At 30.8% G+C, this 25,950-nt stretch overlaps 2 protein-coding genes and 1 pseudogene across 2 annotated transcripts; 2 read left to right on the forward strand and 1 right to left on the reverse strand.

Moving 5' to 3' along the window:
• Window positions 1-8,085: 8,085 nt before the first annotated feature.
• On the forward strand, window positions 8,086-8,484 carry LOC125807679 (uncharacterized mitochondrial protein AtMg00820-like). Its single transcript, XM_049487415.1, has one exon. It carries the CDS (start codon window positions 8,086-8,088, stop codon window positions 8,482-8,484), a length of 399 nt encoding a protein of 132 aa, XP_049343372.1.
• A 4,408-nt stretch (window positions 8,485-12,892) lies between these two features.
• Window positions 12,893-13,903, reverse strand: LOC125807680 (uncharacterized; annotated as a pseudogene).
• An 8,656-nt stretch (window positions 13,904-22,559) lies between these two features.
• Window positions 22,560-24,858, forward strand: LOC125807468 (protein SELF-PRUNING). The gene is made up of 4 exons (XM_049487190.1): window positions 22,560-22,847; window positions 23,132-23,193; window positions 23,811-23,851; window positions 24,479-24,858. Exons 1-4 carry the CDS (start codon window positions 22,656-22,658, stop codon window positions 24,697-24,699), a joined length of 516 nt encoding a protein of 171 aa, XP_049343147.1. The 5' UTR covers window positions 22,560-22,655; the 3' UTR covers window positions 24,700-24,858.
• Window positions 24,859-25,950: the final 1,092 nt, after the last annotated feature.

The following is a 25,950-nucleotide window of genomic DNA, read 5'->3' on the forward strand; positions in this document are numbered from 1 at the left end:
ACCAATTGCAACAGTGCTATCACAATGAATTAAAATAAGAGGAATTGGTTTTTCAAAATAAGGTATTTGAAATAATAAATCTCTTAACCAATTTGCTTCCTCACTAGCTGAAGCTAAAGCAATTAGTTCAGCCTCCATGGTAGAGTTAGCAAATATAATTTGCTTTTTTGATCTCCAACAAACAGCACCACCACCTAAAGTAAAGACATAACCAGTGGTAGAACATGAATCACCTGATAAAGTGTTCCAATCTGCATCACAAAAGCCTTCATGTACAACAGGATATTTTTTATAGAACAAACCACACTTTTTCGTTCCAATTAAATATCTCATAACTCTTGTTACAGCATGCCAATGTTCATTACCTGGCCTGCTGGTAAACATGTCAAGTACTCCTACTGCATATGCAATATTAGGCCTAGTGCAATCAGTCACATACCTCAAACTTCTGATTATGCTAGCATATTCCTTTTGATTTATTACATCATTTTCATTTTCAACTGGAAATAAGTGAACACTTGAATCAAAAGGAGTAGCAACATGCTTGCAATCAAGAAAGTTATATTTTTTCAAAATTTTCTCAACATAGTGTGACTGGTCAAGGAAAATTCCATCGCATGTTCTTGTTATTTTTATTTCAAGAATAAAATTTGTCTCACTAAGATCTTTCATATCAAAATGGCTTCTAAGAATATCTTTAGCTTCATCAATAACATTTATCTTAGAGCCAAAGATCAATAAATCATCAACATATAGGCAAATAATCACATGTGAATTATTCCAAGACTTATGATATATACACTTATCACACTCATTTGTTTTAAAACCATTTTCAATCATGCAAGAAGCAAACTTTTCATGCCATTGCTTAGGTGCCTGTTTCAAGCCATATAGGGATTTAGTAAGTTTACATACTTTGCTTTCTTGGCCTGTTTCAACAAAACACTCGGGTTGATCCATATAAATTTCCTCATTTAGGTCTCCATTTAAAAAAGTAGTTTTTACATCCATTTGATGAATTTGCAAATAAAAAATTGCAGTCATAGCAATTAAAAGTCTTATGGATGTAATTCTTGTTACCGGTGAAAAAGTATCAAAAAATTCTAGGCCTTCTAGTTGTTTAAAACCTTTTGCAACTAGTCTAGCCTTGTATTTATCAATAGATCCATCCTGTTTCAACTTTTTTCTTAAGACCTATTTGCAACCAATAGTTTTACAACCCGGTGGTAAATCAACTAACTTCCAAGTTTTATTAGAAATTAGAGATTTCATTTCATCAATTACAGCCTCTTTCCAAAATATAGAATCATGTGAAGATAATGTTTCTTTCAAAGTGAGAGGGTCATCTCCAACATTAAACACATAAAAATCAGGACCAAAATCTTTTTCTACTCTAGCTCTTTTACTTCTTCTTAACTCAAAATCATTGACCTCTTTATTTTTCAAAGTAGAAGTAGAAGAACTAGGTAGTGACAAAATATTTTGTTCAATCCTTTGATCCCCACTATTTTTTAGAATCAAAAGGAAACTTATTTTCATGAAAAATAGCATCAACCGATTCTATCACAATACTATCTTCAAGATTAAAAAATCTATAGGCTGTACTATTTGAAGCATAACCAAGAAAAGCACAAGTAGTAACTTTCTTACCCAATTTTGTAATCTTGGATCCATTAGCCTCACAAAGGCTAGACAACCCCAAACTCTTAGATATCCCAAACTTGGCTTGTAACCTTTCCACAATTCAAAATGTGTCAATTTAGACTTTTTATGAGGCACACGATTCAACACATAACAAGCAGTTAAAATAGCTTCACCCCAAAAATTTAAAGGTGCATGTGACTCAATAAGCATGGTATTAGTCAATTCAACCAAAATTCTATTTTTCCTTTTCGCTACTCCATTAGATGAAGGAGAGTAAGGAGGAGTAGTTTCATGAATTATTCACAATGATCTAACAAAAGAATTAAACTCATTTGACTTATATTTACGGCCTCTATCACTTCTAATTCTTTTTATTTTTCTTCCAAACTGATTTTCAACCTCATGGAGATAAGTTTTGAAATTTTCAAAAGCATCACTTTTATTTTTCATCAAGTAAACATATGTAAACTTAGAAGTGTATGTACCAAACCAAATGAAGACCACCACTATTTATACTAGAAAAAGTCTTCCTAACAATGAATAAGAAGATAATGATGTAGTAAATAGTGAAGATAATGGTCTTAGGAGTTACATAGGTTACAAGGATAATGGAGGAATTAAGAATGGAATATATAATAAGAGGGGTAACCAATGTCTCTAACATGCATTGGCACAACGGCCAACTTTCCAACGTTCACATAAACGTTCATCACAAAGGCTAATGCAATAATGCCTTTGGTTATTAATTATCCACTAAGGCACAAATGTTTATCCATTGCAAGCAATGATCCACTAGATGCTCCAATGAATAGACAAATAAAAATAGTTAATGTGGCCATTCCAAGGTAGATTATAATATAATATTAAAATGCTGACCAACAATATTTTTTATGTGAAGGCACAATAACAGAAGATCAACAAGTAAGAAGACATCAAGAAAAACAAATTGATACAACTAAAAGACACATGATTGTTTATGCTTATTAATTCTTTAACTTTCTCTTTGAACTTGAACTAATGAGTAATTATACAAAAGACATATGTAATTGGACTGTTTATGTTTATTCTTTAACTCTTTTTTTGGACTTGAACTGAATAATATATGTTGATATAAGACCTTCATTAAGTAAATAATTTGGTATATGGAAAATATCTAATACCAAATGGTATCAATATCTAATACCAAACCCAAACTCAAACACCATAATTCTAAAATTTTACTCTGAATACCATACCAAATATTGAATTACTGAATAATAATTAAAATGGTTGATATATGGCTGTTGCTGCGGAAATCTGGGTATTGCAAAGGGAGGAGTGGCCAGGGATTATATTGAACAGATGAAACTTATGCAATGATAATGATAGGTGTACATGAAAGCTCAATGAAGATTATAAAATAATATTGAGCGTAAAATTACGACTCGTTTGGTGCAAGGGATAAAAATAAAAAGTTATAGGATAAGAAAATAGTGACGGGATAAAATTTTTGTGTCATGTTTGGAATAATCTCATCATTTCTACCATAGTGATGATGGGATAAGTTATCACATATACATGATGAGATAAGTTATTTCGGGATAGCTAATTCTAGGATAACTAATGCTGAGATAATATAAAGAAAGAAATTTTTAATTTTTAAGGAAGAAGAAATCAACATGAGCAATAAAGGAATCCATCTCAATTTTATAAGTTTCAATGCGTTTTGTAAGTGTGGGAGTCTTTCAAAACATAAAGTATGGAGAACGAAATGAAAGATATAATTATTATTGTAGTTGATAAAATCACATGGAATAATGTAATTTAGCAATTCTTAGTTAGGTGAAGTTTAAGTTAAAGTTATTAGTTCCGTATCATAATCTTGAGATCCAAGAGAGTTTGAAGATTTTATTCATATATTCTTGTGGAGCTATTTTATACAACTATATACTCATCATTTTCTGAATCAGAATTATAAAGAATTAAGTTGACTAATTCGATTATCAACAGGTAGTTTGCGTACAGTTGCATGCTTTCAATGATATAAAAGAATAAGACGTAAATCAGGGCGAAAATTGGAAAACAGAGAGACATTTACTCAGTCACATCTTCCATGCTGATACAACGTTTCGTTATATATCTAGTAAAATCAACCACCGCGAATTAAGATTAGTATGCAAAGGTTTGCTTGCCCCTGATCCCTTTTGTGGAAAACTAAAAAACTTCTCAACATTGGATCCGAACAGGTATGCATAATGCATATATTCCCTCCGTCTTAATTTGTTTATCTGGTTTTGACTTGTCGATCACATAATTTTCAATCTTGTTATTTTAAAATAAAAATATGTAGAATGTACTAAAATATCCTTTAATCTTGTATTCTTAAACGTGTCACGGATTCAGAATTTAAGGAGTAGTACTTAATGTTTCTTTGAAATTTTTGTAATGTTTCGTGGGAAGGAATGCAGTTGATGTACTCCGAGAATATGTAAAGAAGAGAATCATAGCTAGTCCATAGATGAAGAAGGAGGAGGGGATTTTTTAGACAGATACATAAAAAGGGCTCTCAAATACAAAAATGTAGTAGTCGATGATACTTTGTTCTCAGCTTTAGTATGGTTTTTTTGGCTAGTGTCAAGTCACCCTAACGTAGAAAAGGAGATTGTCAAAGAAATCGATGAGGTGAAGATTGACGATGATTTAAATGCACTGGTATATACACATGCTTCGATTTGTGAAAGCATGAGACTTTACCCACCGGTTCCTCTTGAATCAAAGCAAGTAACCGAAGACGATATATGTTTGGCCTGATGGAACCAAGTTGAAGAAGGGAACGCTGATTTTTCTTCATGTTCTTGGAATGGGAAGATAGAAAGAATTGTGGGGTTCGGATTGTGAGGATTTTCGGCCTGAGAGATGGTTGGTGAAAGAAAGTAGTAGTAGTAGTGAAAATTGGAAATTTGTGTCAAGGGATACTTTTACATATCCAGTGTTTCATGCAGGACCAAGGACTTGTCTTGGTAAAGATAGTGCTTTTATGCAGATTAAAATGGTGGTTGTTTCTGTTTTTAAAGAAGTTTAGGTTCAATATTCCTCATCAAGGTTTTACTCCAATTTATAATTCATCATTGACATCAAAGATGAAAACTGGTTTTCCTGTACAAGTTGTGGAACGTTACGTTACTATAATATTAAACATTCATAGTAATGAGAATTATGGTGTAACATAAACAATGGAGTAGTACGAATTAGCTGAGTTAGAATCACTAAGTTAGTTGGTTAGTGATATGTAAAGTTAGTTAGCCAGCTGGCAGCATAGTTAGTTACAGCTGGCAGCATAGTTAGTTATATATATATACTTGTAAGTAACTTGTAATGATACAACTTCAATACAACTTCAATACAGATAAAAATTCCCAAATCGATTCTCTCTGTTCTTCTTCCTTTCTTGAGTTCTTGTATTCTCTAATTTCCAGATTCAGATTTGATCATGGTATCAGAGCTTAGAATCAAAGTTTGATTCAAGTTCTCGTTTCGATCTTCTCTTCCGCAGATGATCTGGTTAATCAGTATTCAAGATTTTTTAATTTCCTCAAAGAATCATGGGAAGCAAGGATACAATTGAGACAGTCGAGAAGCAACGTAATCATCCCCTGCATCTTCATCAATCAGATACTCCAGGATCATTCTTAACAAGTATTCAACTCACATGTGTCGAGAACTACGCTGTGTGGAGTAGATCGATGATTCTCACACTTCGAGCTAAGAGCAAATTAGGTTTTGTATATGAAACCTGCAAGAAAAGTGATTATGGAGATGATCTAGAGGAGCAGTGGGAGAAGTGTAATGCGTTTGTTTTATCTTGGATTCTCAACTCTATGTCAAAGGAACTCATAAGTGGGATCATATACGCCACAGATGCATCAGTGGTTTGGTCTGATTTGAAGGAACGATTTGACAAGGTAGATGGCTCAAGAGGTTACCAACTACATAGAGAGATTTGTACAATTGCGCAAGGTAACTCGTCTGTATCTGCATATTTTACAAAATTGCGTGTGCTTTGGGATGAATTTGATGCACTTGTCCCTCCTCCATCATGTGGTTGTGACAAATCAAAGGTGTATGCTAGTCATCTGCAGTATATACGTTTGTTTGCTTTTCTCATGGGATTAAATGAGTCGTACAACCAACAGAGAAGCCAAATTCTTATGATGATACCTCTGCCATCTCTAAACAAAGCCTATTCAATGATTGTGGCTGATGAAGGACAAAGAATAACTGTTGGTTCGTACTCAGGGATTGAATTGGGAGAATCATCATCAACTGCTCTTTATGTTGGGAGTAATAGTTCTAACAAGCCTAGTTATCAAGGTAACTTTCATGAGGGAAACACTAGTCTAGGAATCATCAACTCTGGTTATTCACTTACTGGCAACAATTCTTCGAATGCTATGGGTTACAATTTCCAAGGTGGTGGCTCTACTTCTAATTCACAGAGACAGAAAAGGAACTACAATCTGCAATGTGAAGTATGCAAGCTGAAAGGACACACCAAGGATACATGTTACAGAGTAGTTGGATACCCTCCTGGTCATCCCAAATTCAAGAAGAAATATGGGGGAACAAGGATAGCAAATGCAGTTGATTATGATGATGCTTTCAACCCTTTCAGTGCAGATGTGAGGGGCCAAGATGTGCAAGATATGCATCCTATGGAACAACCAGTATTCACAAAGGAGCAATATGGACAGATACTCAGAATGCTCAGCAAAGAAAAAGGGATTGACGAACAGCAGTCAACATGGCAGGAGCAGCTAACATGGCAGGTATTGCACATGCTTATCTGGTAGATAATAAAGATGACTATACTCACAAACAATGGATAGTGGATTCAGGAGCTAGTAAACATATTATTTCAGACTTGAAAGCATTATTTGACACGCATGTTCCTTCACAAGGCAATGAAAAACAAGTCCATTTACCAAATGGCCAAACCACCACAATTTCTCATATTGGAAAGTATAAATGGAATGGTAGAGATGTCTTGAAAGATGTGTTAGCAGTGCCTAATTTTAAGTATGACATATTATCTGTGTCACAGCTCACTAAACAATTGCAATGCTCAATTGTATTTTTCCCTGAATTTTGTGTATTTCAGGACCTCTCCACCGGGAAAGTGAAGGGGATTGGTAAAGAAAGTGGAGGCCTATATTGGTTGATGGATCCAAATAATAATCATCCTAGTAACAACAATGGTCCAAAGCTTATGAATGTCAATGTACACAATGATGGAAAAGACCTATTATGGCACAAGAGACTAGGACATCCCTCAATCAATGTTCTAAGGAGAATGTCGTTAGCAGTGGAAGGACATGATAAACACATTCAGAATAAATGCACAGTCTACCCTTTAGCAAAACAAACTAGATTGCCTTTTATTTTGAGTTGTACTAGAAGAAGTAGAATGTTTGATATGATACATTTAGATGTTTGGGGCCCATATAAAATAGCTACTCATAATGGCTTTAGATATTTTTTGACTTTAGTTGATGATTACAGCAGGATGACATGGTTGTATTTGCTCAGATTGAAGTCAGATGTTGTCACTGTATTAAAGAATTTCATTTCAATGATAAGAACTCAATTTGCCTCTACTGTGAAGATTTTTAGATCAGACAATGGTAGTGAATTTTTCAATAATGAATGCAAAAGTTCTGTTTGAAAGCACATGGACTATACATCAAAGTAGTTGTCCTCACACTCCACAACAAAATGGAGTTGTAGAAAGGAAGCATATGCATATATTAGAGGTGGCTCGAGCCCTTAGATTTCAAGGAAGTATACCAATTAGATTTTGGGGTGAATGTGTATTGACTGCAGTGTATCTGATCAATAGATTACCCACACCAGTGCTTAAGGGTAAGTCTCCATATGAAGTATTTCATAAGCATAAAGCTTCCCTAGATCATCTAAGAGTGCTTGGTTGTCTTTGTTATGCAACTAAGATTGTTAAGGTTGACAAATTTTCACCCAGGGCTGCTGCATGTGCTCTCTTAGGATATTCTGCTACTCAAAAAGGTTACATCCTTTTTTACTTACATGACAGGAAGATATTGGTGAGAAGAGAATGTGTTTCCATTCAAGATTAATTCTTCTCAGTGCCTTCCTGATCTTACTTCCATACCTGCTACACCAGTACAATTTGATGAGGATGAGCATTTCTTAGTTGGTCCAGGCATACATACTGATACCAGCAGTATTAGTAGTGACTTGATTCCAGATGGTGAAACCAGTGAACCTACATTAGAGACTTCAGTTGTTGATGAGATGAATCTTGATCATACATCAACTGCAGATGTTGCCACTTCTGCTCCTAGAAGGTCAACTAGAGCTACAACAACACCTACTTGGCACTAAGATTATCACACTGGTCATAAGGTTGGAAAGCAGGTTTTTTACCCTATGGGTAATTATGTTTCTTATCAACATATTTCTTCACCATATCAAGCATATATAGCCAACATCTCCACTGATGTGGAACCATCCACATATGAAGAAGCTATAACAGACTCTAAATGGGTTCATGCTATGACTCAAGAGCTGCAGGCTTTGAAGGATAATGGGACTTGGAAAGTTGTTCCCTTGCCTCATAATCAGCCAGTTATTGGGTGTAAATGGGTTTTTAAAATCAAGTACAGGTCTGATGGTACTGTAGAAAGGTATAAAGCAAGGCTTGTAGCTAAGGGGTACAATCAAACTGCTGGAATTGATTATCAAGAGACCTTTTCACCAGTTGTGAAAATGGTGACAGTAAGAACCGTTGTTGCATTAGCTGCTGCTGAGAATTGGCCATTGTTTTAAATGGATGTCTATAATGCCTTCTTGCAAGGTGACTTATTGGAGGATGTTTTTATGGAACTACCTAAGGGGTTGAAGGTTCAGGGGGAGACACCTAAGGTCTGCTGCAAGCTTGTCAAGTCCTTGTATGGACTCAAACAAGCTTCGATCAGGATACCAACAGAGTCATTTGGACTATTCCTTATTCACAAAGAAACAAGGACACAAGATGGTAATCATTTTAGTTTATGTGGATGACTTACTTATAACTGGAAATGACACACAGTTGATCAAAGAAACTAAACAGGTTCTCCATCAATCCTTCAGGATTAAGGATTTAGGAGAACTGAAGTTCTTCTTAGGAATTGAATTCAGTAGATCAAGCAGGGGAATCCTTATGAATCAGAGAAAGTATGCGTTAGAACTACTAGCTAAAGCTGGATTAACAGGAGGAAAAGTGGCATTGACTCCTTTGGAATTCAACATAAAGTTGACTATAGCTGAGGATGCTGACCAAACAACTGAACTAGTTGAAGATGTACAACAATATCAGAGGATAATTGGGAAACTACTTTATTTGACGAACACTAGACCTGATATTGCATACACTGTGCAAACACTAAGCCAATTTATGCAGAAGCCTACAAAACAGCATTGGAATGCAGCATTAAGAGTTTTGAGATACATTAAGACTCAACCAGGGCTAGGACTGCTAATGTCATCAGAGAAGGACATGAGGTTAACAGGGTATTGTGATGCAGATTGGGCTGCATGCCCAAACACCAGAAGGTCTGTGACATGATACATATTGAGGTTAGGGAAATCTCTCATTGCTTGGAAATCTAAAAAGTAGGCAACAATCTCAAGGAGCTCAGCTGAAGCTGAGTATAGAAGTCTGGCAGGGTTAACAGCTGAAGTAGTTTGGGTAAATAATCTGGCAAAAGAGTTGGGAATCAAGATTGAAGGTCCAGTATCAATATATTGTGATAGCAAGGCTGCTATACAAATAGCTGCGAATCCAGTATTTCATGAAAGAACCAAACACATCGAAATAGACTGCCATTTCATAAGGGAGAAGATTCAGCAAGGGTTAATCAAAACTATATATGTATCTTCACATGATCAACTAGCAGATCTACTAACAAAGGCATTGGGAATGACACAACATGAGTACCTAGTATCCAAACTAGGAGTCCTGAATGTCTTCATGGGACCTAGTTTGATGGGGAGTATTGAGAATTATGGTGTAACATAAACAATGGAGTAGTACGAATTAGCTGAGTTAGAATCACTAAGTTAGTTGGTTAGTGATATGTAAAGTTAGTTAGCCAGCTGGCAGCATAGTTAGTTACAGTTGGCAGCATAGTTAGTTATATATATATACTTGTAAGTAACTTGTAAAGATACAACTTCAATACAACTTCAATACAGATAAAAATTCCCAAATCGATTCTCTCTGTTCTTCTTCCTTTCTTGAGTTCTTGTATTCTCTTATTTCCAGATTCAAATTTGATCACATAGTTATAATTAATTTGTACGGCCTCGTATTCCAAATCAATTGCCATGTAAATTGAAACCAAGGGAATATTTCATTTCATGCATGTTAAGTTGTGTGACGTTCTATAGTCTTCAAACGAGAAAAAGGAAGCTAGGAGAGAATATTTCTCAACAATTGTATGCATATAAGGAAGCCATTATGAAGAAGTTCCGGGAAGCTCAAGCGAACAATTGTATATATATGTTTGTATCTATGAAATATATATATTTTACCTCCATCCTTTAGTTTGATTCTTGGTGAAGTAGTCTGCAATTTACAACTTTCTTGTGTTTGTTTAGGATGACACAATCCTACAAAACTTAATACCCAAGTTGTTATTCTCTTTAAAAGCATGTCCACGATCGATATCGAAAGTAACAGAAGAAAGACAACAAGTTTCTTTAATTCCATTCCTTGATCTGGAGTGGGAACTTTAATTTGGCTGAAAATAAGTTAATATTTGTGTAGAGGGAGGGCAATGCAAAAGAGAAGAGTGGAAACAATTTAATTTCTTTATCACTTGAAAATTACCAGCTAAGAGTATAGGCAAACTTAGTAGTCAATCCATATTCCACTTGGGTATTAACTTCTAAGATACACTAATGTGTATTGAATTAAAAGACTAATCTATATCTCTTGTGAAAATTAAGATCAAAAGCAAAATGGACTTGATTATTCCAATTGACTTTTATTAATTAGGAAGAGAAAAACTGGTTGATTTTATCAGCAACCCACTTTAGTTAATTGTATTAATTACCTGAGGACATCTCCAACCCAATCCTCTATTTTACTCTCTAAATATAGAGTTTTCTATTTTTCCAGACAACCAACTTCAATCCAATTTTTTATTTTACTCTCTAAAACAGAATCTTTTTCTCTCTCTTTAATATTATATTATTATTTCTATTTCATTCTTATTTTCTTTTTTCATAATATAAATCCTTTATTTCTTTTTTCCCAAATAATTATTTTATGTAATTTTTAATGTGATATTAAATTATATTATATTCTAAATTTTTAAATAACATAAATTGCAAGAAAATATAATATAATACATAAATTAGGAGACAAATTCAAATAAAAGTGACATACAATTACATAAACACTCAATATTCAAAATTATTACGTTGCTCCCATAAATGCTCTATTAATGCATTACGGAGTTCAAAATGAGTATTTTTGTCCTTAATTTTTTTTATGTCTAGCTAAAAATTATTCAAATCGGAGATTTTCATCTACCACCATTTCTATAGTTGGAGTTGGAGCCTCTACGGCATCTTGAATTGGTGCATTGAGATCACGTTCATCCTCAATTATCATGTTGTGCAGTATAATACATGTAATCATTATATAATGTAACACTTCCTTTCTCCAAAAGCGTGACGGTCCTGCAATAATTGCAAAACGTGATTGCAAAACTCCGAATGCACGTTCAACATCTTTTCGGCACGATTCTTGTTTCATCGGGAAATATTTCTTCTTTTGCGAATGAAGATCACGAATAGTTTGAACAATTGTAGACCATTTAGGATATATACCATCAGCTAAGTAATAACCCATATCGTATTCTTTTCCTTGAATAACATAATGGGCGGGAGGCGCAATACCGCTAGCAAGATTGGAAAATAAATGTGATGACTCTAAAACATTAATATCGTTATTGGTGTCAGGCAAACCAAAATAAGCATGCCATATCCAAAGGTCATAATCAACAACAGTTTCAAGAATAATTGATGGTGATCCACTACGACCTGCGTATTGCCCAACACCTGCGTATTGCAACAATTCTTGGAATAATATCCTAATTTTTTTTCGAATAGTGCTAAATTTGGAAACGACCTACCGGATTACTAAATTATTGTTGTGATCAATTAATTATTATGTTATGTATTGTATTTTATCTTGTATTTAAATTATTATGTTATGGATTATATTGTATTGTTATCTTGTATCTAAATTATTATGTTATGTATTGTTATCTTGTATTTAAATTATCATATCAATTATTGTATTTTTAAATTAAATTTTTTCATCTTGCCATTTTAATTTTGCGTATTCTTTATAATAAAAATTAACAATAAAATAAAATTTTATTATTCACGAAAATTAGAAAAAAAATTAAAATACTATTAATTTGAAATTAAAATAGTATATATTAAATAATATTTTTTAAAAATATTATATTACATTTAAAAAATAATTATGAATATTAGATATTTAATTAATGAAATTATATGTACAATAATATGTTAATTAGAAAGTAATAGAAATAATAATAAAATAATGAAAAAGTGAAATATATAGTGTGAATAGTAGTTCTCCAAACAACTCTCTAAATTTGAAGAATAGAGAGTGATTTGGAGGTGGGTTGGAGTGCCCATTCTCTATTTTACTCTCCAAATATAGAGAATGGAGAGTAAAATAGAGGTGGATTGGAGATGGTCTGAGTGGTAACATTTGTTGTGGGAGATGCTTCATTAATAAAAGGGCAAAACAATCCCAATAGTTTAGGTCTTGATTAAAATGCTTTATTGGTTGGTCTAAAAATAATAAAGAAATTTCTAAATAACTCTAATTAAAAAGCTACTCTATATAATAAGATAAATTCAATTCACAATTGACTTTAAACTTAATTTGATTCGAGTTATGATTCTCTCAGCCAGTAATTATGTTCTGCAAATACGTGACTAATCTCCATTAAAGAAGGAGTAATAATGCTGATCTAATACAATAAGCATCTTTGATAATAAAACTCTATCAATAATTACAAGTTAAACTCTCTCAACATTAACATAACAACACACAAGGTACGTATTGTTGGGTAAATAATTGGAATTTTACAATTGAAGCAGAAGCAACTAGTAATATTAGCAATGAAGAAAATGAAGGCAAAACCTAACAAGGTATGTATTGTTGGCTAGTCCTTAATTTATAACCAACCACCTGTAAATTGGGATCGGGATCTTGTTGGCCAAGCAGAAAGGACCTCAAGATGGCTTCACTAACAGGACCAACCTCCCAGAAATCATGATAATGAATCCTTTTGGAAACATATCTTTGTAAGCTAATAGGTACTATCTCGTCCATCTTGCCATGCCAAATACTATGAACTGAGCTTTCATTTTCAAATTCTAGTGGATCAAAGTTCCATTTTCCCTGACCCACCAAAATATCATGAATAACAGAGTACATAAAGTTTCTGCAAATTAACATCATCAATCATTGAGAGTAATCAGATAAAACTTTACCAGATCACAAAATTGCGCATTCTCTGCTACTTTTTTGGTAAACAAAGAGGCAGTGCACAATGGAACACCGTTAAATTGTTGTGTAGAATTGGTCAGGAGAGCCAATAAATGTGATCATATTTGATTAAATCTCGAGTTCCATTTGTAGTTGATCATCATCGGAGCAATCAAAGCCACGCCTTTTAGCCTGTGTGGTATGGCAATTCCAGGCAGGATAACTTCCAGCAGAATTTAGATCCTATTTGTAGTTCTTCGATATCACTAGCTACCTTCACTTTCTACTGTTTTGATCACTTTCCCAATATCCAGCTCTACCATAAATAAATATACTCAAGGCCTTCCTAAACAATAAAATTTCAACATTGTTATATGACATGAGACTAAAAAGAAAGAATGAATTAATCATACTTGGGTTGCAAGAACATCAACTTCTTTGGTGCTGTGAATGCCATGAACAGTGATGATTCTGTAAATGGATTTGTTGATTGGCACTTTGTATGCTTCCATCCTTTAATTTGATTCTTTTTTAACTACTCTGCAATTTACAACTTTCTTGAGTTTGTTTAGGACGATTCAATCCCACAAGACTTGTAATTTTCTTTAAATTTATCTCCACGAACGATAACACAAGAAAGGCAACAACTATCTTTAATTGCATTTCTGAAGATTGATTCAATATTGCAAAAGAGTGGGAAATGCATGATTTTCATTAATAAAATGTTTAATTTGTTCGCTTATGGTTCTCTCAGCTATTAATTATGTTCTACGTGCCTTCAACCTCGCCTAATCTCCATTAAACAAGGAAAAATAATGCTGAATTAAAACAAGGGAAAAGGGGCTAATATATAAGTTTGACTTATACTCATTAAAAAGTTATTGTACTTTTCGTTAATAAATCTACATCTACTTGACTATTTTCTTACCATTAAAGACCTAATCCAGATGGGGAAAATAACTCTATTCTTTTTCTACTCAATCAATAAAATGAGTTTGAGATGGATCGAAATAAAGAGGGATAGTTTTTAAATTCAAAATTAAACTCTAAGGAGTCGTTTGGTAGGAGGTATTAGGAGAAATAGTCCATGTATTATGTATGGTATTATTTTAGTACTATATTTGGTAGTATTTTTGGGCCTAAGTATAACTAATCCATGGATTAGTTATACACCCTACATGGTATTATAGGAGGTGTTACTAATACATTCCATGTGGTGGTATTAGTAATACATTGGATTTAATACCATGGGATTATCTATGTAATTAAGACAAAAATATCCTTCAAATAATTTTATTTATTTTCTTGATTTTATGTTTTATATTTGTACTAGTAAATTTATTTAAATAAATTAGCTTACAAATTTTATTATTTAGGGAGAGTTGTTTGTTAATAAATAATTGCAATACATATCAATACAATATTTAAAATGTGAGTTGTTTAACATTTACTATTTGAAAAGGTAAATATATCACCACATGACGTTTGTAATCTTAATTGAATATATTATTTGTTGGTATATATGTCGTTTCTAATTGTTTGTATTTTGAACAATTTATAAATTGCATACATATTAAAACTACAACTTGCAATTTTTATATGTAAATGTAGATGATTCATTCAATTTTACTATTGTTTACCGTCTTTTCGATTTTAAAGTAGATAGTCTATCTATTCTAAATTAAAAATTAACGTTTTTAAGTGATTATTTATTAAGATAACAATTGTTTACCCTCCAATAATTCAAGTGAGAAAATAGCAAACATGACAACAAAATTGTTCTTCTCCTAGCTAATTAGAAGGCCATAAAAATATAATATTGTTCGACAATTATCTACCTTGAACGATTAAATAAAATAGAAAATCTCATAATAATGCAAGGGTATAATTGAAAAGAAGCTTTTTGTAGAGTTTTAATCTAAATAAAAGATGAGGTCAGAAGCAATGAATCAAACACTTGATAAAAAATATACTATGCACTACTAATTCATGCATTACTAATATCTGCGTTACTAATCCCTGCATTATTTATTTTTCTACCAAACGACCCTAACAGTGGATAAACATGATGTTTAAAAATTTAGAGGACTTTAAAAATAAAACAAATGGACTACTTAAAACCTATCCAAACAAACATTAGGAACCGTTTTTTTTTTTTTTTTCATTTTCTCGAGAAAGTATAAATACCCGTTCATAAGGCCCAAAGAAATTTTGTCCTAAACCTGATGGAATTTGGGCCGGGCCCAGTGAGATTTTGAGCCTTCCCAAAAATAATGTCACTTGTCTCGCATGTTTTTTCCTATTTAGGGTCAACAACATTATAAAAGGGTAAATGGGTTTTTCAATCATTTCTTAATATAAATTTATGTTTTTCTAACACAAAACACCAAATTTTATGTTACTAATAACTTCTTCATCTTATTTTTAACATGTACATCATATAAGATACAGCTCGATGAGTTATCTACCATTGTTATCGAAAAACTTAGTCACGCTCAGTATTTGCACCAACTAAATAACTACAAAAACATATACTTTGTATACTAACTATAACACAAAAGCCAAGTTGTTGAATTACCACCACATCGGGTGGGATGTGAATATTTAGTCTTCTTATATAATCTTGGCAATCTTCATCGATCTCATGAAATAATATTTGACATTGCATTAACGTCACAACTTATTTTCTTAATAAGTTATTAGAATCAGATTCATTCCAAAGAATTTACAGCGGGTTAGTTTGAACAAATAAAGTTGGGAAAATTGTATAAAATAACAAACTATTAATTCAAATTAAATTTTATAACCGCAGTTTGATTTAATTGTAACCCGTAGCAAATAGTTGTCATTCGCCTCTCTTTCTGAATTTCTCGCTCGCCACTCTCGATTTCTCGATGGGCAGTCTCTCCCTCGCCTCTCTCACTTTATACAAACAAAAATGTATAAAATGCGTTTGTGTTTGTATAAAGCGAGAGAAAACTGTATATATACATATCTTTTCGCTCGCCACTCTCACTCGCCTCTCTCACATTATACAAACACAAATGTATAAATTGCGTTTGAGTTTGTATAAAGCGAGAGAAAATTGTATATACAAATATAAATACATATATTTTCATCCTATACACTTATAATTTTACAAATTCAGATCTTCCTCTGCCCAATTTTCTTTTGTCTTTCTCTCTTTCTCGCTTTATACAAACACATATTATACAATTGATTCTTTTGTATATGTATACCGAAACAGATTATAAAATTGATTCTTTTGTATATGTATACCGAAACAAATTATACAATTGGTTCTTTTGTATATGTATACCGAAATATATATACATATTAATAGCCATAGCAAACATAAAGTTTGCTATAGAACTCAATTATACAAACTATAACTATAGCATACAAATATGATTTTTATGTTTGTTAAACCTAAAATTTAATCAATAAAGTTAGCTTATATATAAGTTTGGGCCTATTGGGAAGTCTATTCCAAATTGACTTGTAAGAAAATCATATCAAAACATGATCAAAGAAGAAATGTTTTTGGTTTTGATTGATTAAATATAGTCATGATAAATTCCGAAATTTTTTTATATTATGACTAGCCAAATTATCTAATCCATTTCTTAATTTAAAAGTATGACCAAAGATATTTGTATTCATATATAATAAAAACCGAAAATGGAGTTGGTAGAAGGAATCATAGTGAGGTTATTTTTATTATCTTGGCTCAAATGGTGGAGAATCAATTTTGCATTGTGTGGTTGGAATCAAGAAGCAAAGAGGTGGTATTATTTATCTTTCGAAAATTCACTTACTATACATTTTTTTTCTTCATTTAGTAAAGATTCTTGATTATGTCTAGCTCATGCCTTTTTTCAACTCCATTTCATATTGATAATTACTACTACTAGTATATATTATCTAATAATTCACCACTAAATTTGTAGTGATTATGTGGTGCAACAATTAATGGTAGAAATTAACATAAATAAATTCAAATATTTTAATAATGTTAGTGGTTCGTAGAATATATTAATCTATAATTTATAGGTGAGAACCCTAGCTACTTTCTTATATGATAGAAAATTTGATATTAATTTAAAATTTTATCTTTAAATATATATTTATTTATGAATTTTTTAATCAGATTTTTATCATAAAAAAATTTCAAGTTCTCAGAAACTTATCTTTTTGAGAAATTTGGTAATAAAAAAAAAAATTATGACGAGGGAAACTCGCAGCCGCTATCCTTTTGGATGCGCACATGGTAAAAATCTCCGCTCCTATGCAATAACTCGCAAACCATATAGGAGAGGTAACCCGCATTAGGCAAGCCCGGCACGATGAGCTCGACTCAGAAGGCAAACCCCTTACTTTCGCTGGCAAGGGATTTCAAATTTGAGACCTCCAACATGAAAGTCCCAAACCACTGGACCACCCGAAGGGTCGAAATTTGGTAAATATCAATTTGACCATAAAATTTATCTAGTTTTTGAGAGATTCTATAAATCAAATCCCAAAATCTATTTAGAAAATAGCTCCTAATTTTTTTTTGTATTTTAAAACTTATTCTTAACTTTTATATTTTATATATTAAAAAAGTAATTTTACTACCCCAACTAATTAAAAATATTGTGTCAGTCATCTGATTTGAAAATGTATATTTATCGTGAATAGATTGTTTGTAGAATATGGAAAAATTATATTAAAGAATAATTAGTTATTATCAAATTTTTTTGTATTAATGAATCTTTGTAACTAATTGTTATTTGATGAACTGTAGAAGCCAATGATTGTATTAGTAGAAGTTTTTCTTAAAATATTGTGTTATAGTTTTAGAATAATGTATTAGTTAGTTCATTATAAAAATGATAATTTCGTGCCAAACTTATAGATATTTTGTTTATGACTTTTTAGAGTTTTGGCTATTGTCAATCATTTTTTTATTTATTTTTTTAAAAGGTGAAATATATATTCTAAAATTATTGTCAAACACATTTTGACACTTCAATACAAATTTCACCAAAACCCACTTTTAAAAAATATTTCGAAATTTATAACCAAACACTAACTAAATTTTTGAAACTTCTAGCTACGATAAAAATATTTTTGCAAATAATATGTATAATCAAACACAATTTAAATAATATATATGTTAAATAGGATCTACTTACTTTTCAAAGAGCAACACAAATATTTTAAATTTTTTTGTTTGAGTTCAAAAACAAGGAGACAAATTCTCTGATCAAATAAGATTCTCGATTAATTTAAATTTACGTCAAATAAATTCATTTTTAAGATTAAACACTAACTCTCAAATAAATTTCTAATGTCTCCCCAGAGTTTATGCATAAAGGTAGCTTCCTTTGTGTCAGTTGCAGTCAAATTTGATATCTACTAGGAACAAAGCAAGTACTATTAACTTAATTTATTCACAAATACATGTTTTCTTCGTTTTTATTATACTTAAAAACTTTTTTAAAAAGTACTTATCTCTATATAGTAGTATTTGTTGTTTCATTTGTTTTCGATATTGTATACTGTTCTTTTCTTTAGATTCTTTATTAAATGTATTATATACTTGCGATTTTTTAAATGATTTACTTGATTTGTAATTTTATTTGATATAATTTTTCTATCTTTACAAGATAAGAATAAAGTTGCATTACATCTCAATACCCTTTTGGAATTAAATTGAGTATATATTGTTTATTTTAATTAGAAATGACGACTAAATCCACTTGATTTATTAATTCAACTCATTTTAATCCGCTTGTTTCATTGATCATCAGCAATAATCTGTGCTACAGTTTGAAAAGTGCAACATATATAATTCATTTGAAAATTAAGGAGAAATGAAATATTTCATTTGTCTCAATTTGTATGATATTTTTAAATTTCAAGACTTAAACAAGTTTTTTCTTGATGTATTTAAAAAGTATTTTAAATTATTAATTATTATAAATTACTGTATTTTTGACATAATTCTTAAATATATAAAATTTTATTTTAAAATATATATTTATATTTCACAATTAAAATTAAATTATTTGATTCTCAAAATAGGGATATTATAAAAAGGAATATGGAGAAGAAGGTAAATTGAGAATTCTATTAATAGTATGCTTCTTCTTTCTACTACTAGGAGTTATAAAGCTGCATAAATTGAGTTTCTTTTTTGTTGATATGACTTGACCTTGGCTACCACTATTAATTGTTTGTAGGCTGCAGGTGGTGGACTACTACTCTCCCTTTATACGCCTACCTAGCCTACAATTTAATTTAATTTGGTTATCACTCAAGTTCCCTTTTTTTAAATATTTATTAATAAAAAAGGAAAAATTATTAGGAAAAGTTGCAACTTTTTGTTACCTTAAATACAAAAGTTTGTTTGATGCTTTAAGTAGCTTGAGAATGTCCAAGATGGTATCTGCAAATTCCATCTGATTTTCCTTTTAGAGTGTTGTGTGTTTCTCACTTATCTCTGATGTTTGATGTTTGATTATGATAATTTTTAAAAAAAAATTGTCATAAAAATATTTGTATGTAATTTAGGTTGCACATAGGGAGCTAGGGGTGTGGGGTTGGGTGGTATTAGATGAGTAATGAAATGTTGTTTATGAAAAAAAAAATTAGAGTATAACCCATCTCAATTCTTATTTTTTACAATATTGATTCTTCATATTACATCTCAATTCTTATTTTTTACAATATTGATTCTCCATATTAAATTTCCTAGGCTCGAATGTCCAGCCTTATTGTGAGACTGGTCTTAAAATATAATTACATCAGATGAAAAAGGTATGAATGGTCTCCTTATTATAGTATGGCTCATTCTTTGTAGTACTTAATTAGGAAGTTGTTGAGCCGATAGATATGATAATATTAAAAGGTATTTTGCGTGTAATTTTTGTTAATATTTTATTCAATCACCAACTATCACCGTCACTAACCATCTCTATCCTCACATCACCCCCACTATCATTATTGTCATCAACGACTAACCATTACCATCAACAATCATTGTCATCACAATCACTACCATTGTCAATCACTATATATTATTAGTTGCTACCATATCTTCCACATTCATTATTATAATTATATCCAGTGTCACCATCACCATCCTCACCATTGCTACCACCTCCACCACCACTATCAACCACTACAATCCCTGCGGTCAATCCCTACTACAAACCATCTTCACTATCATAACTAGCACCGCCATCACTTACTATCAACAATTGTCAATTACCATATGTTCTTCAACCACCGCCGTCAATATCACTAACTATTAATACTAATCACTAACAATAACCATTATTACAAACCATCTCTATCCATTTATTTTTATTCAAATGTGTATTTAGATTCAAAATTAATTTTAGTAAAAATAAATGAGATCTGGTTAAATAAATCTTTTTCCCATAAACTATTTTTTAAGTTTGAATTAGATCCAAAAATACATTTAACATAGCCAAATATGATAAAACATATGAAACACACCCTTAATTAAAATAGTCAATTAATTATGTGTTTCCCCAAAATTAAATTTTACCCTTGAACAGCAATTCCTGTTTAAGGGTTAATTGTATAGGGACATACATTTTCTTCTAATAGTCCAGGGTAGTTTGGTTTTCGATATGTGGAAAATAATTCCGACATAAAATGTTACAGTAACTAATTAGTACAATATTTAGTTTGTATTTGCTAGCGGGGTGCATTCAGTTTTTCGATTTGGTTTTATACTATTCAATTTAGATTTTTGGGATTTTTGATTTTGAAGAAGTGTAACCCAATCCGAATCAAAATAAATTTGGTTTTGATTTGGTTTTTATTGTTTTGGTTTGAGTTTTTTCAGTTCGGTTAATCAGTTATGTCAATAATTAGAAACATAACAAAGTTATATTTGCAATTTGAAAATAATATATATATATATATATATATATATATATATATATATATATATATATTATTGAATTTCTTAAATATACTTTTAAATATAAATCACAAGTAAAACGTAACACAATACTTAAAAGTATATCAATTATAGTATAGATGTCTAAACATAAAAAATAAACTAAACCATAATGAAAATAACTAAAAAGAGACAAAAGTGGTTAACTCCAACGTAATTCTAAACATACATTTATATCTATATATATATATATATATATATATATATATATATATATAATTTGATTTTTTTGATTTTTCGATTTTCATTTTTCTAAATCCGAAACCAAACCAAAAAACCAAACAAAATAAATTATAAATCTAAAACCAAACCAAAAATCCAAAAAACCAAAAAACCAATTCAAATTAGAATTTGATTTGATTTTTTGATTTAATCCAAGTGCACACCCCTAGTACTTACCATTACATTTTACTCCACATTCACATAAATTGGTAGTACAACATTTAGTCTAATTTGTACTATAACATTTTCACTAATATAAAGTATGGTTTCTGTCTTCACCATTGGCGTAACGTTCGAGTAGATATACATATTTATTAGTATAATATACAATTACAAATGACAAAAGATGGCTAATTTTGTTTTGAGGGACAACTGTATTATCTAACTTTTTTCAGGGACATATATACGATTAAGTTTATAGCCAATTCTCAAATATAATTCTTTTTACTAATTGTGTTTGGAATAACATTATTGAACTTTCTTTAAGACAAAAATGCGAAAGAAATAAATTTCAAATTTGACTCAATTCCATAAAATAGCTCGAACGGGAGGAGAAATATTCAAGTCTTATAAGGAAACTATTCATCTCGTGAGGAAAGATTGGTTAAAAATATTTAAAAAAATTCTCCCTAGGTAAACAAGTTGCTTTAAAGTAAGGAAAATAACTTCCTAAATGAAAGTATGAAAAACAAGTCTCATGAGTGCTATTCCATATGATCGTGTCTTTTTCATTCTTCAACATACCTAATCTTCAACCCTACAACCATCTCAATACACATGCTCTCACCTTTCATAGTATTTATATAGACTATATTTTCGTATACAATATTTTTTCTTCATATCGAACACACATAATCTTTTTAGGATAGAGGGAGTACTTTTTTTTTTGATGGGGCAAACGCAAATAAAATAGACACATATTCTTTCTCTAGCTGCTAATTAAGCTATGACTTTATAATTTTGTAGCACGGGAAGAGAATAACCTTTTTGTGCTTTTCATTTCTTTAATTTGGTTCCCTATTTTTTGAACTATCAATATTTTAGTCCCTATCCCATCTGACTCTCTAATGATCTTAGGGCCACTATAAATATTGGTATTTTGCTCTTCTTTTCTCCACCAAAAAACCACTACAACTCTTTAAATAGATTTTGTTTTGTTTCTTATAATTATAATAACTATATATATATATATATATATATATTGCTTCCAAAATGTGTGAACCCCTTGTGATTGGTAGAGTGATTGGTGAAGTTGTTGATAATTTCTGTCCAAGTGTTAAGATGTCTGTTGTTTATAACAACAACAAACATGTCTATAATGGTCATGAATTCTTTCCTTCCTCAGTAACTTCTAAACCTAGGGTTGAAGTTCATGGTGGTGATCTCAGATCCTTCTTCACACTGGTATTAATCTTCGCTACTTTTAATTTACTCTGTCTCTTTGTCCTAATTTATGTCACACTCTTTCTGTTTTAACTTAATGAGACGGTTCATAGTTTTAGAAATGTTTAAAAATTATTTAAGACCATAACTTTTTTTTAAAAAAAATCTTATCTTTCTTGAACGGTCATAACCAGCTAAGTAGTGTCGAATAAATTGGGACGGACAAGATGATATGAGGAGTACATTTCTCTTCTATTATTTATGAATATTTGACCTCTCCTTTTCTTTTGTACATTATTTGACAGGTCATGATAGATCCAGATGTTCCTGGTCCTAGCGATCCATATCTCAGGGAACATCTACACTGGTATAGACGTATGCCTATAAACTAACTCAGTCAATTTTGTCTTCAATCGTTTACTAATTGGAAGGGGAAATGACATGATCATTATACAGGAGTATTTGTACTCTCCTGTCGTCTCAAAATAAGTGTCACTTTAGAAAAACAGATAATCATATTTATATATTCAATACTACAATAAAGATGAGGAACATGTACTTTCTATTGAACTTGAATAATATGTACTAGGAGTATTATTAATTAACTTGAAAAATGTTAGTCAATATACCGATGTTTATAAATTTGTATAATAATCTTGAGTTAGAAATCCTTAAATTTGGAAACTTTACCAAAAAACTCACATGTACTCATATACCATACAAAGAAGTTGTCGGACAGTTTTTGTGACATTTGATTAGACTGGAAAATTAAAAAAAAATGTCCAATAATTGTACTAAATTAATTACTACTTGTTCTCCTTATATGTTATATACCAAAAAAGAAGACTGCAAAATGGTGATATTATTATGTGTAACGGAAAAAACGTACTCGATTTAATATGATAGAATCAAAGTGACATATTTTGTTCAATATTGGTAGTTGACAAATAAGTAACTGAAAAGAGGATTTGACCATCTTTACAGGATTGTCACAGACATTCCAGGCACTACAGATTGCTCTTTTGGTATGAATCCTTAACCCCTAAATTCAAAATAATACTTTATTTTTATTTGCCATTAATATATACTACAAAAGAATAAATTATATTTCCTTTTTTATAAGTCTTTACTTTCAGTTTTTATATGATATGTTTAAGATAATAAGAATAAATGATATTTTAGTACAATTTTTTTTAATGTAAGATATCAAGATTCAAAAATATATTACTTTTTTTTTAACTCTATTCCAAATAGACTAACAAATTAAAACTAAGAACTCACTACATATTTTCTTTATATTATTAGTAGAAAAATAAATTATAATTTTCCTGGTGGTGATAGGATCAGGTATTGATTCTTAATTATTTAATAATAAAAATAAACAGCAAAAAGAAATAAAGTGTTTACCTCCTAATTCCGGTCCTATATGAAAAAATATACTTACAATTGGTTTCTCTTTTTACACGTAAGCATGCATTTAAAAAATTAGTAAAATTATTCCAGAAAAATATATATGTATATTATCTTTCGACATGATTGTACAATATTATTTTTTCAAACAAATTGGAGATTAATTCATAGTGAAAGTAGTGTTGTATAAGTTGTCAAATAAAAAGTTGTTTATAATATATATATATATATATATATTTTAGGAAGAGAAGTGGTTGGGTATGAAATGCCAAGGCCAAATATTGGAATCCACAGGTTTGTATTTTTGCTGTTTAAGCAGAAGAAAAGGCAAACAATATCAAGTGCACCAGTGTCGAGAGATCAATTTAGTAGTCGAAAATTCTCAGAAGAAAATGAACTTGGCTCACCAGTTGCTGCTGTTTTCTTCAATTGCCAGAGGGAAACTGCCGCTAGAAGGCGTTGATATATATATCAATTTATGCTCCATCCCATATCTACAATTAATTAGTGGACGGACTACTACTACTATATGCTTTTTTAATATATATATAATATATTGTTGTTCACCCTCTTCAGTTAATGTTTAAGACTATTAGTAGATATCTATGTGTGTTTTGTCATGTACTACTACATGTTTAATTTTCTTGTCTATATATTTTTCCTTTTCCATCCTCAACTTTTTCACATCTTGATTAACAGAAAATTAGGCAAAATAGTCGAAACTCCATCAAGTCTTACTGCAGTTTCAATTCACATTTGAAATTTCTGAACTCCAACACATTTTAAGCTTCGATGCGTATTTTATAACTTGGATATTATTGTTCCAAATATGATTTCCGTATTATAAAGTAATTATTTCTTAAATTACATTTTAAGTGAATTAAATACAAACAAGCAGTCTTGATCAAGACAATTTTTACCTTAATTTGACGGGAGATCATCATGATTTTCTATCGTCACAAAATTCGATATTATGAAATATGTATTTCTTGACCAAGACTTATGATACAATAAGATCATCTCTATTTTTCAGTTTATCATTTCTTAATTGTTACTCGTATTATATATCGTGGGGTTACTTACTATTAATTATTATGATTATTACTTCATAAATTTTAAATATAGTAACTTGAGATTAAACTTTTAAGATAAAATGCAGAAATCTTAAAATCATTAATAGCAAATTGGAATAGAGGATTTACCATCATACGACTTTATTTATTTATTTATTTTTATAAATATGTTAAACTAAATCCAAAAACTCTCGAAATGACATGTTCAGATTTTCTTTTTTGACTGTGTACAGTCAAATGCAGCTTAAGTCTCATACTTCATTTGTTTCCACAAATTCCTCCAGATTTGATTCTCCGTTCCTATCTATTTATGAGTACTCCTCCTAGGTACTGCAGATTCTCTCTTACAAAAACTTTATTATTAATTGTACCCACACCTACCTATGTGCTTCAATTCTAACATTAATTTACTACACCTATATATCATTTTGTGATTTTTTTTAAAAATAAAATAAAATTGGTAACAAAAGATTTACTTATTTAATAAACATAATTAAGGTCATTATAAAAGGACTCAGGAGACTAGTCTAAGCAACATAGTGTACTTCCTACTTCCTCGTAAGAATGTGTATATCCCCGCTCTCCAATAATTTTTCGGTATATTTCTATTCCTCACATTCACAATAGTCAACCTCTCACAC

Source organism: Solanum verrucosum, unplaced genomic scaffold (genome assembly GCF_900185275.1).
Source record: "Solanum verrucosum unplaced genomic scaffold, falcon-dt-bn FXZP01000183.1, whole genome shotgun sequence".
Lineage (NCBI taxonomy): Eukaryota > Viridiplantae > Streptophyta > Magnoliopsida > Solanales > Solanaceae > Solanum > Solanum verrucosum.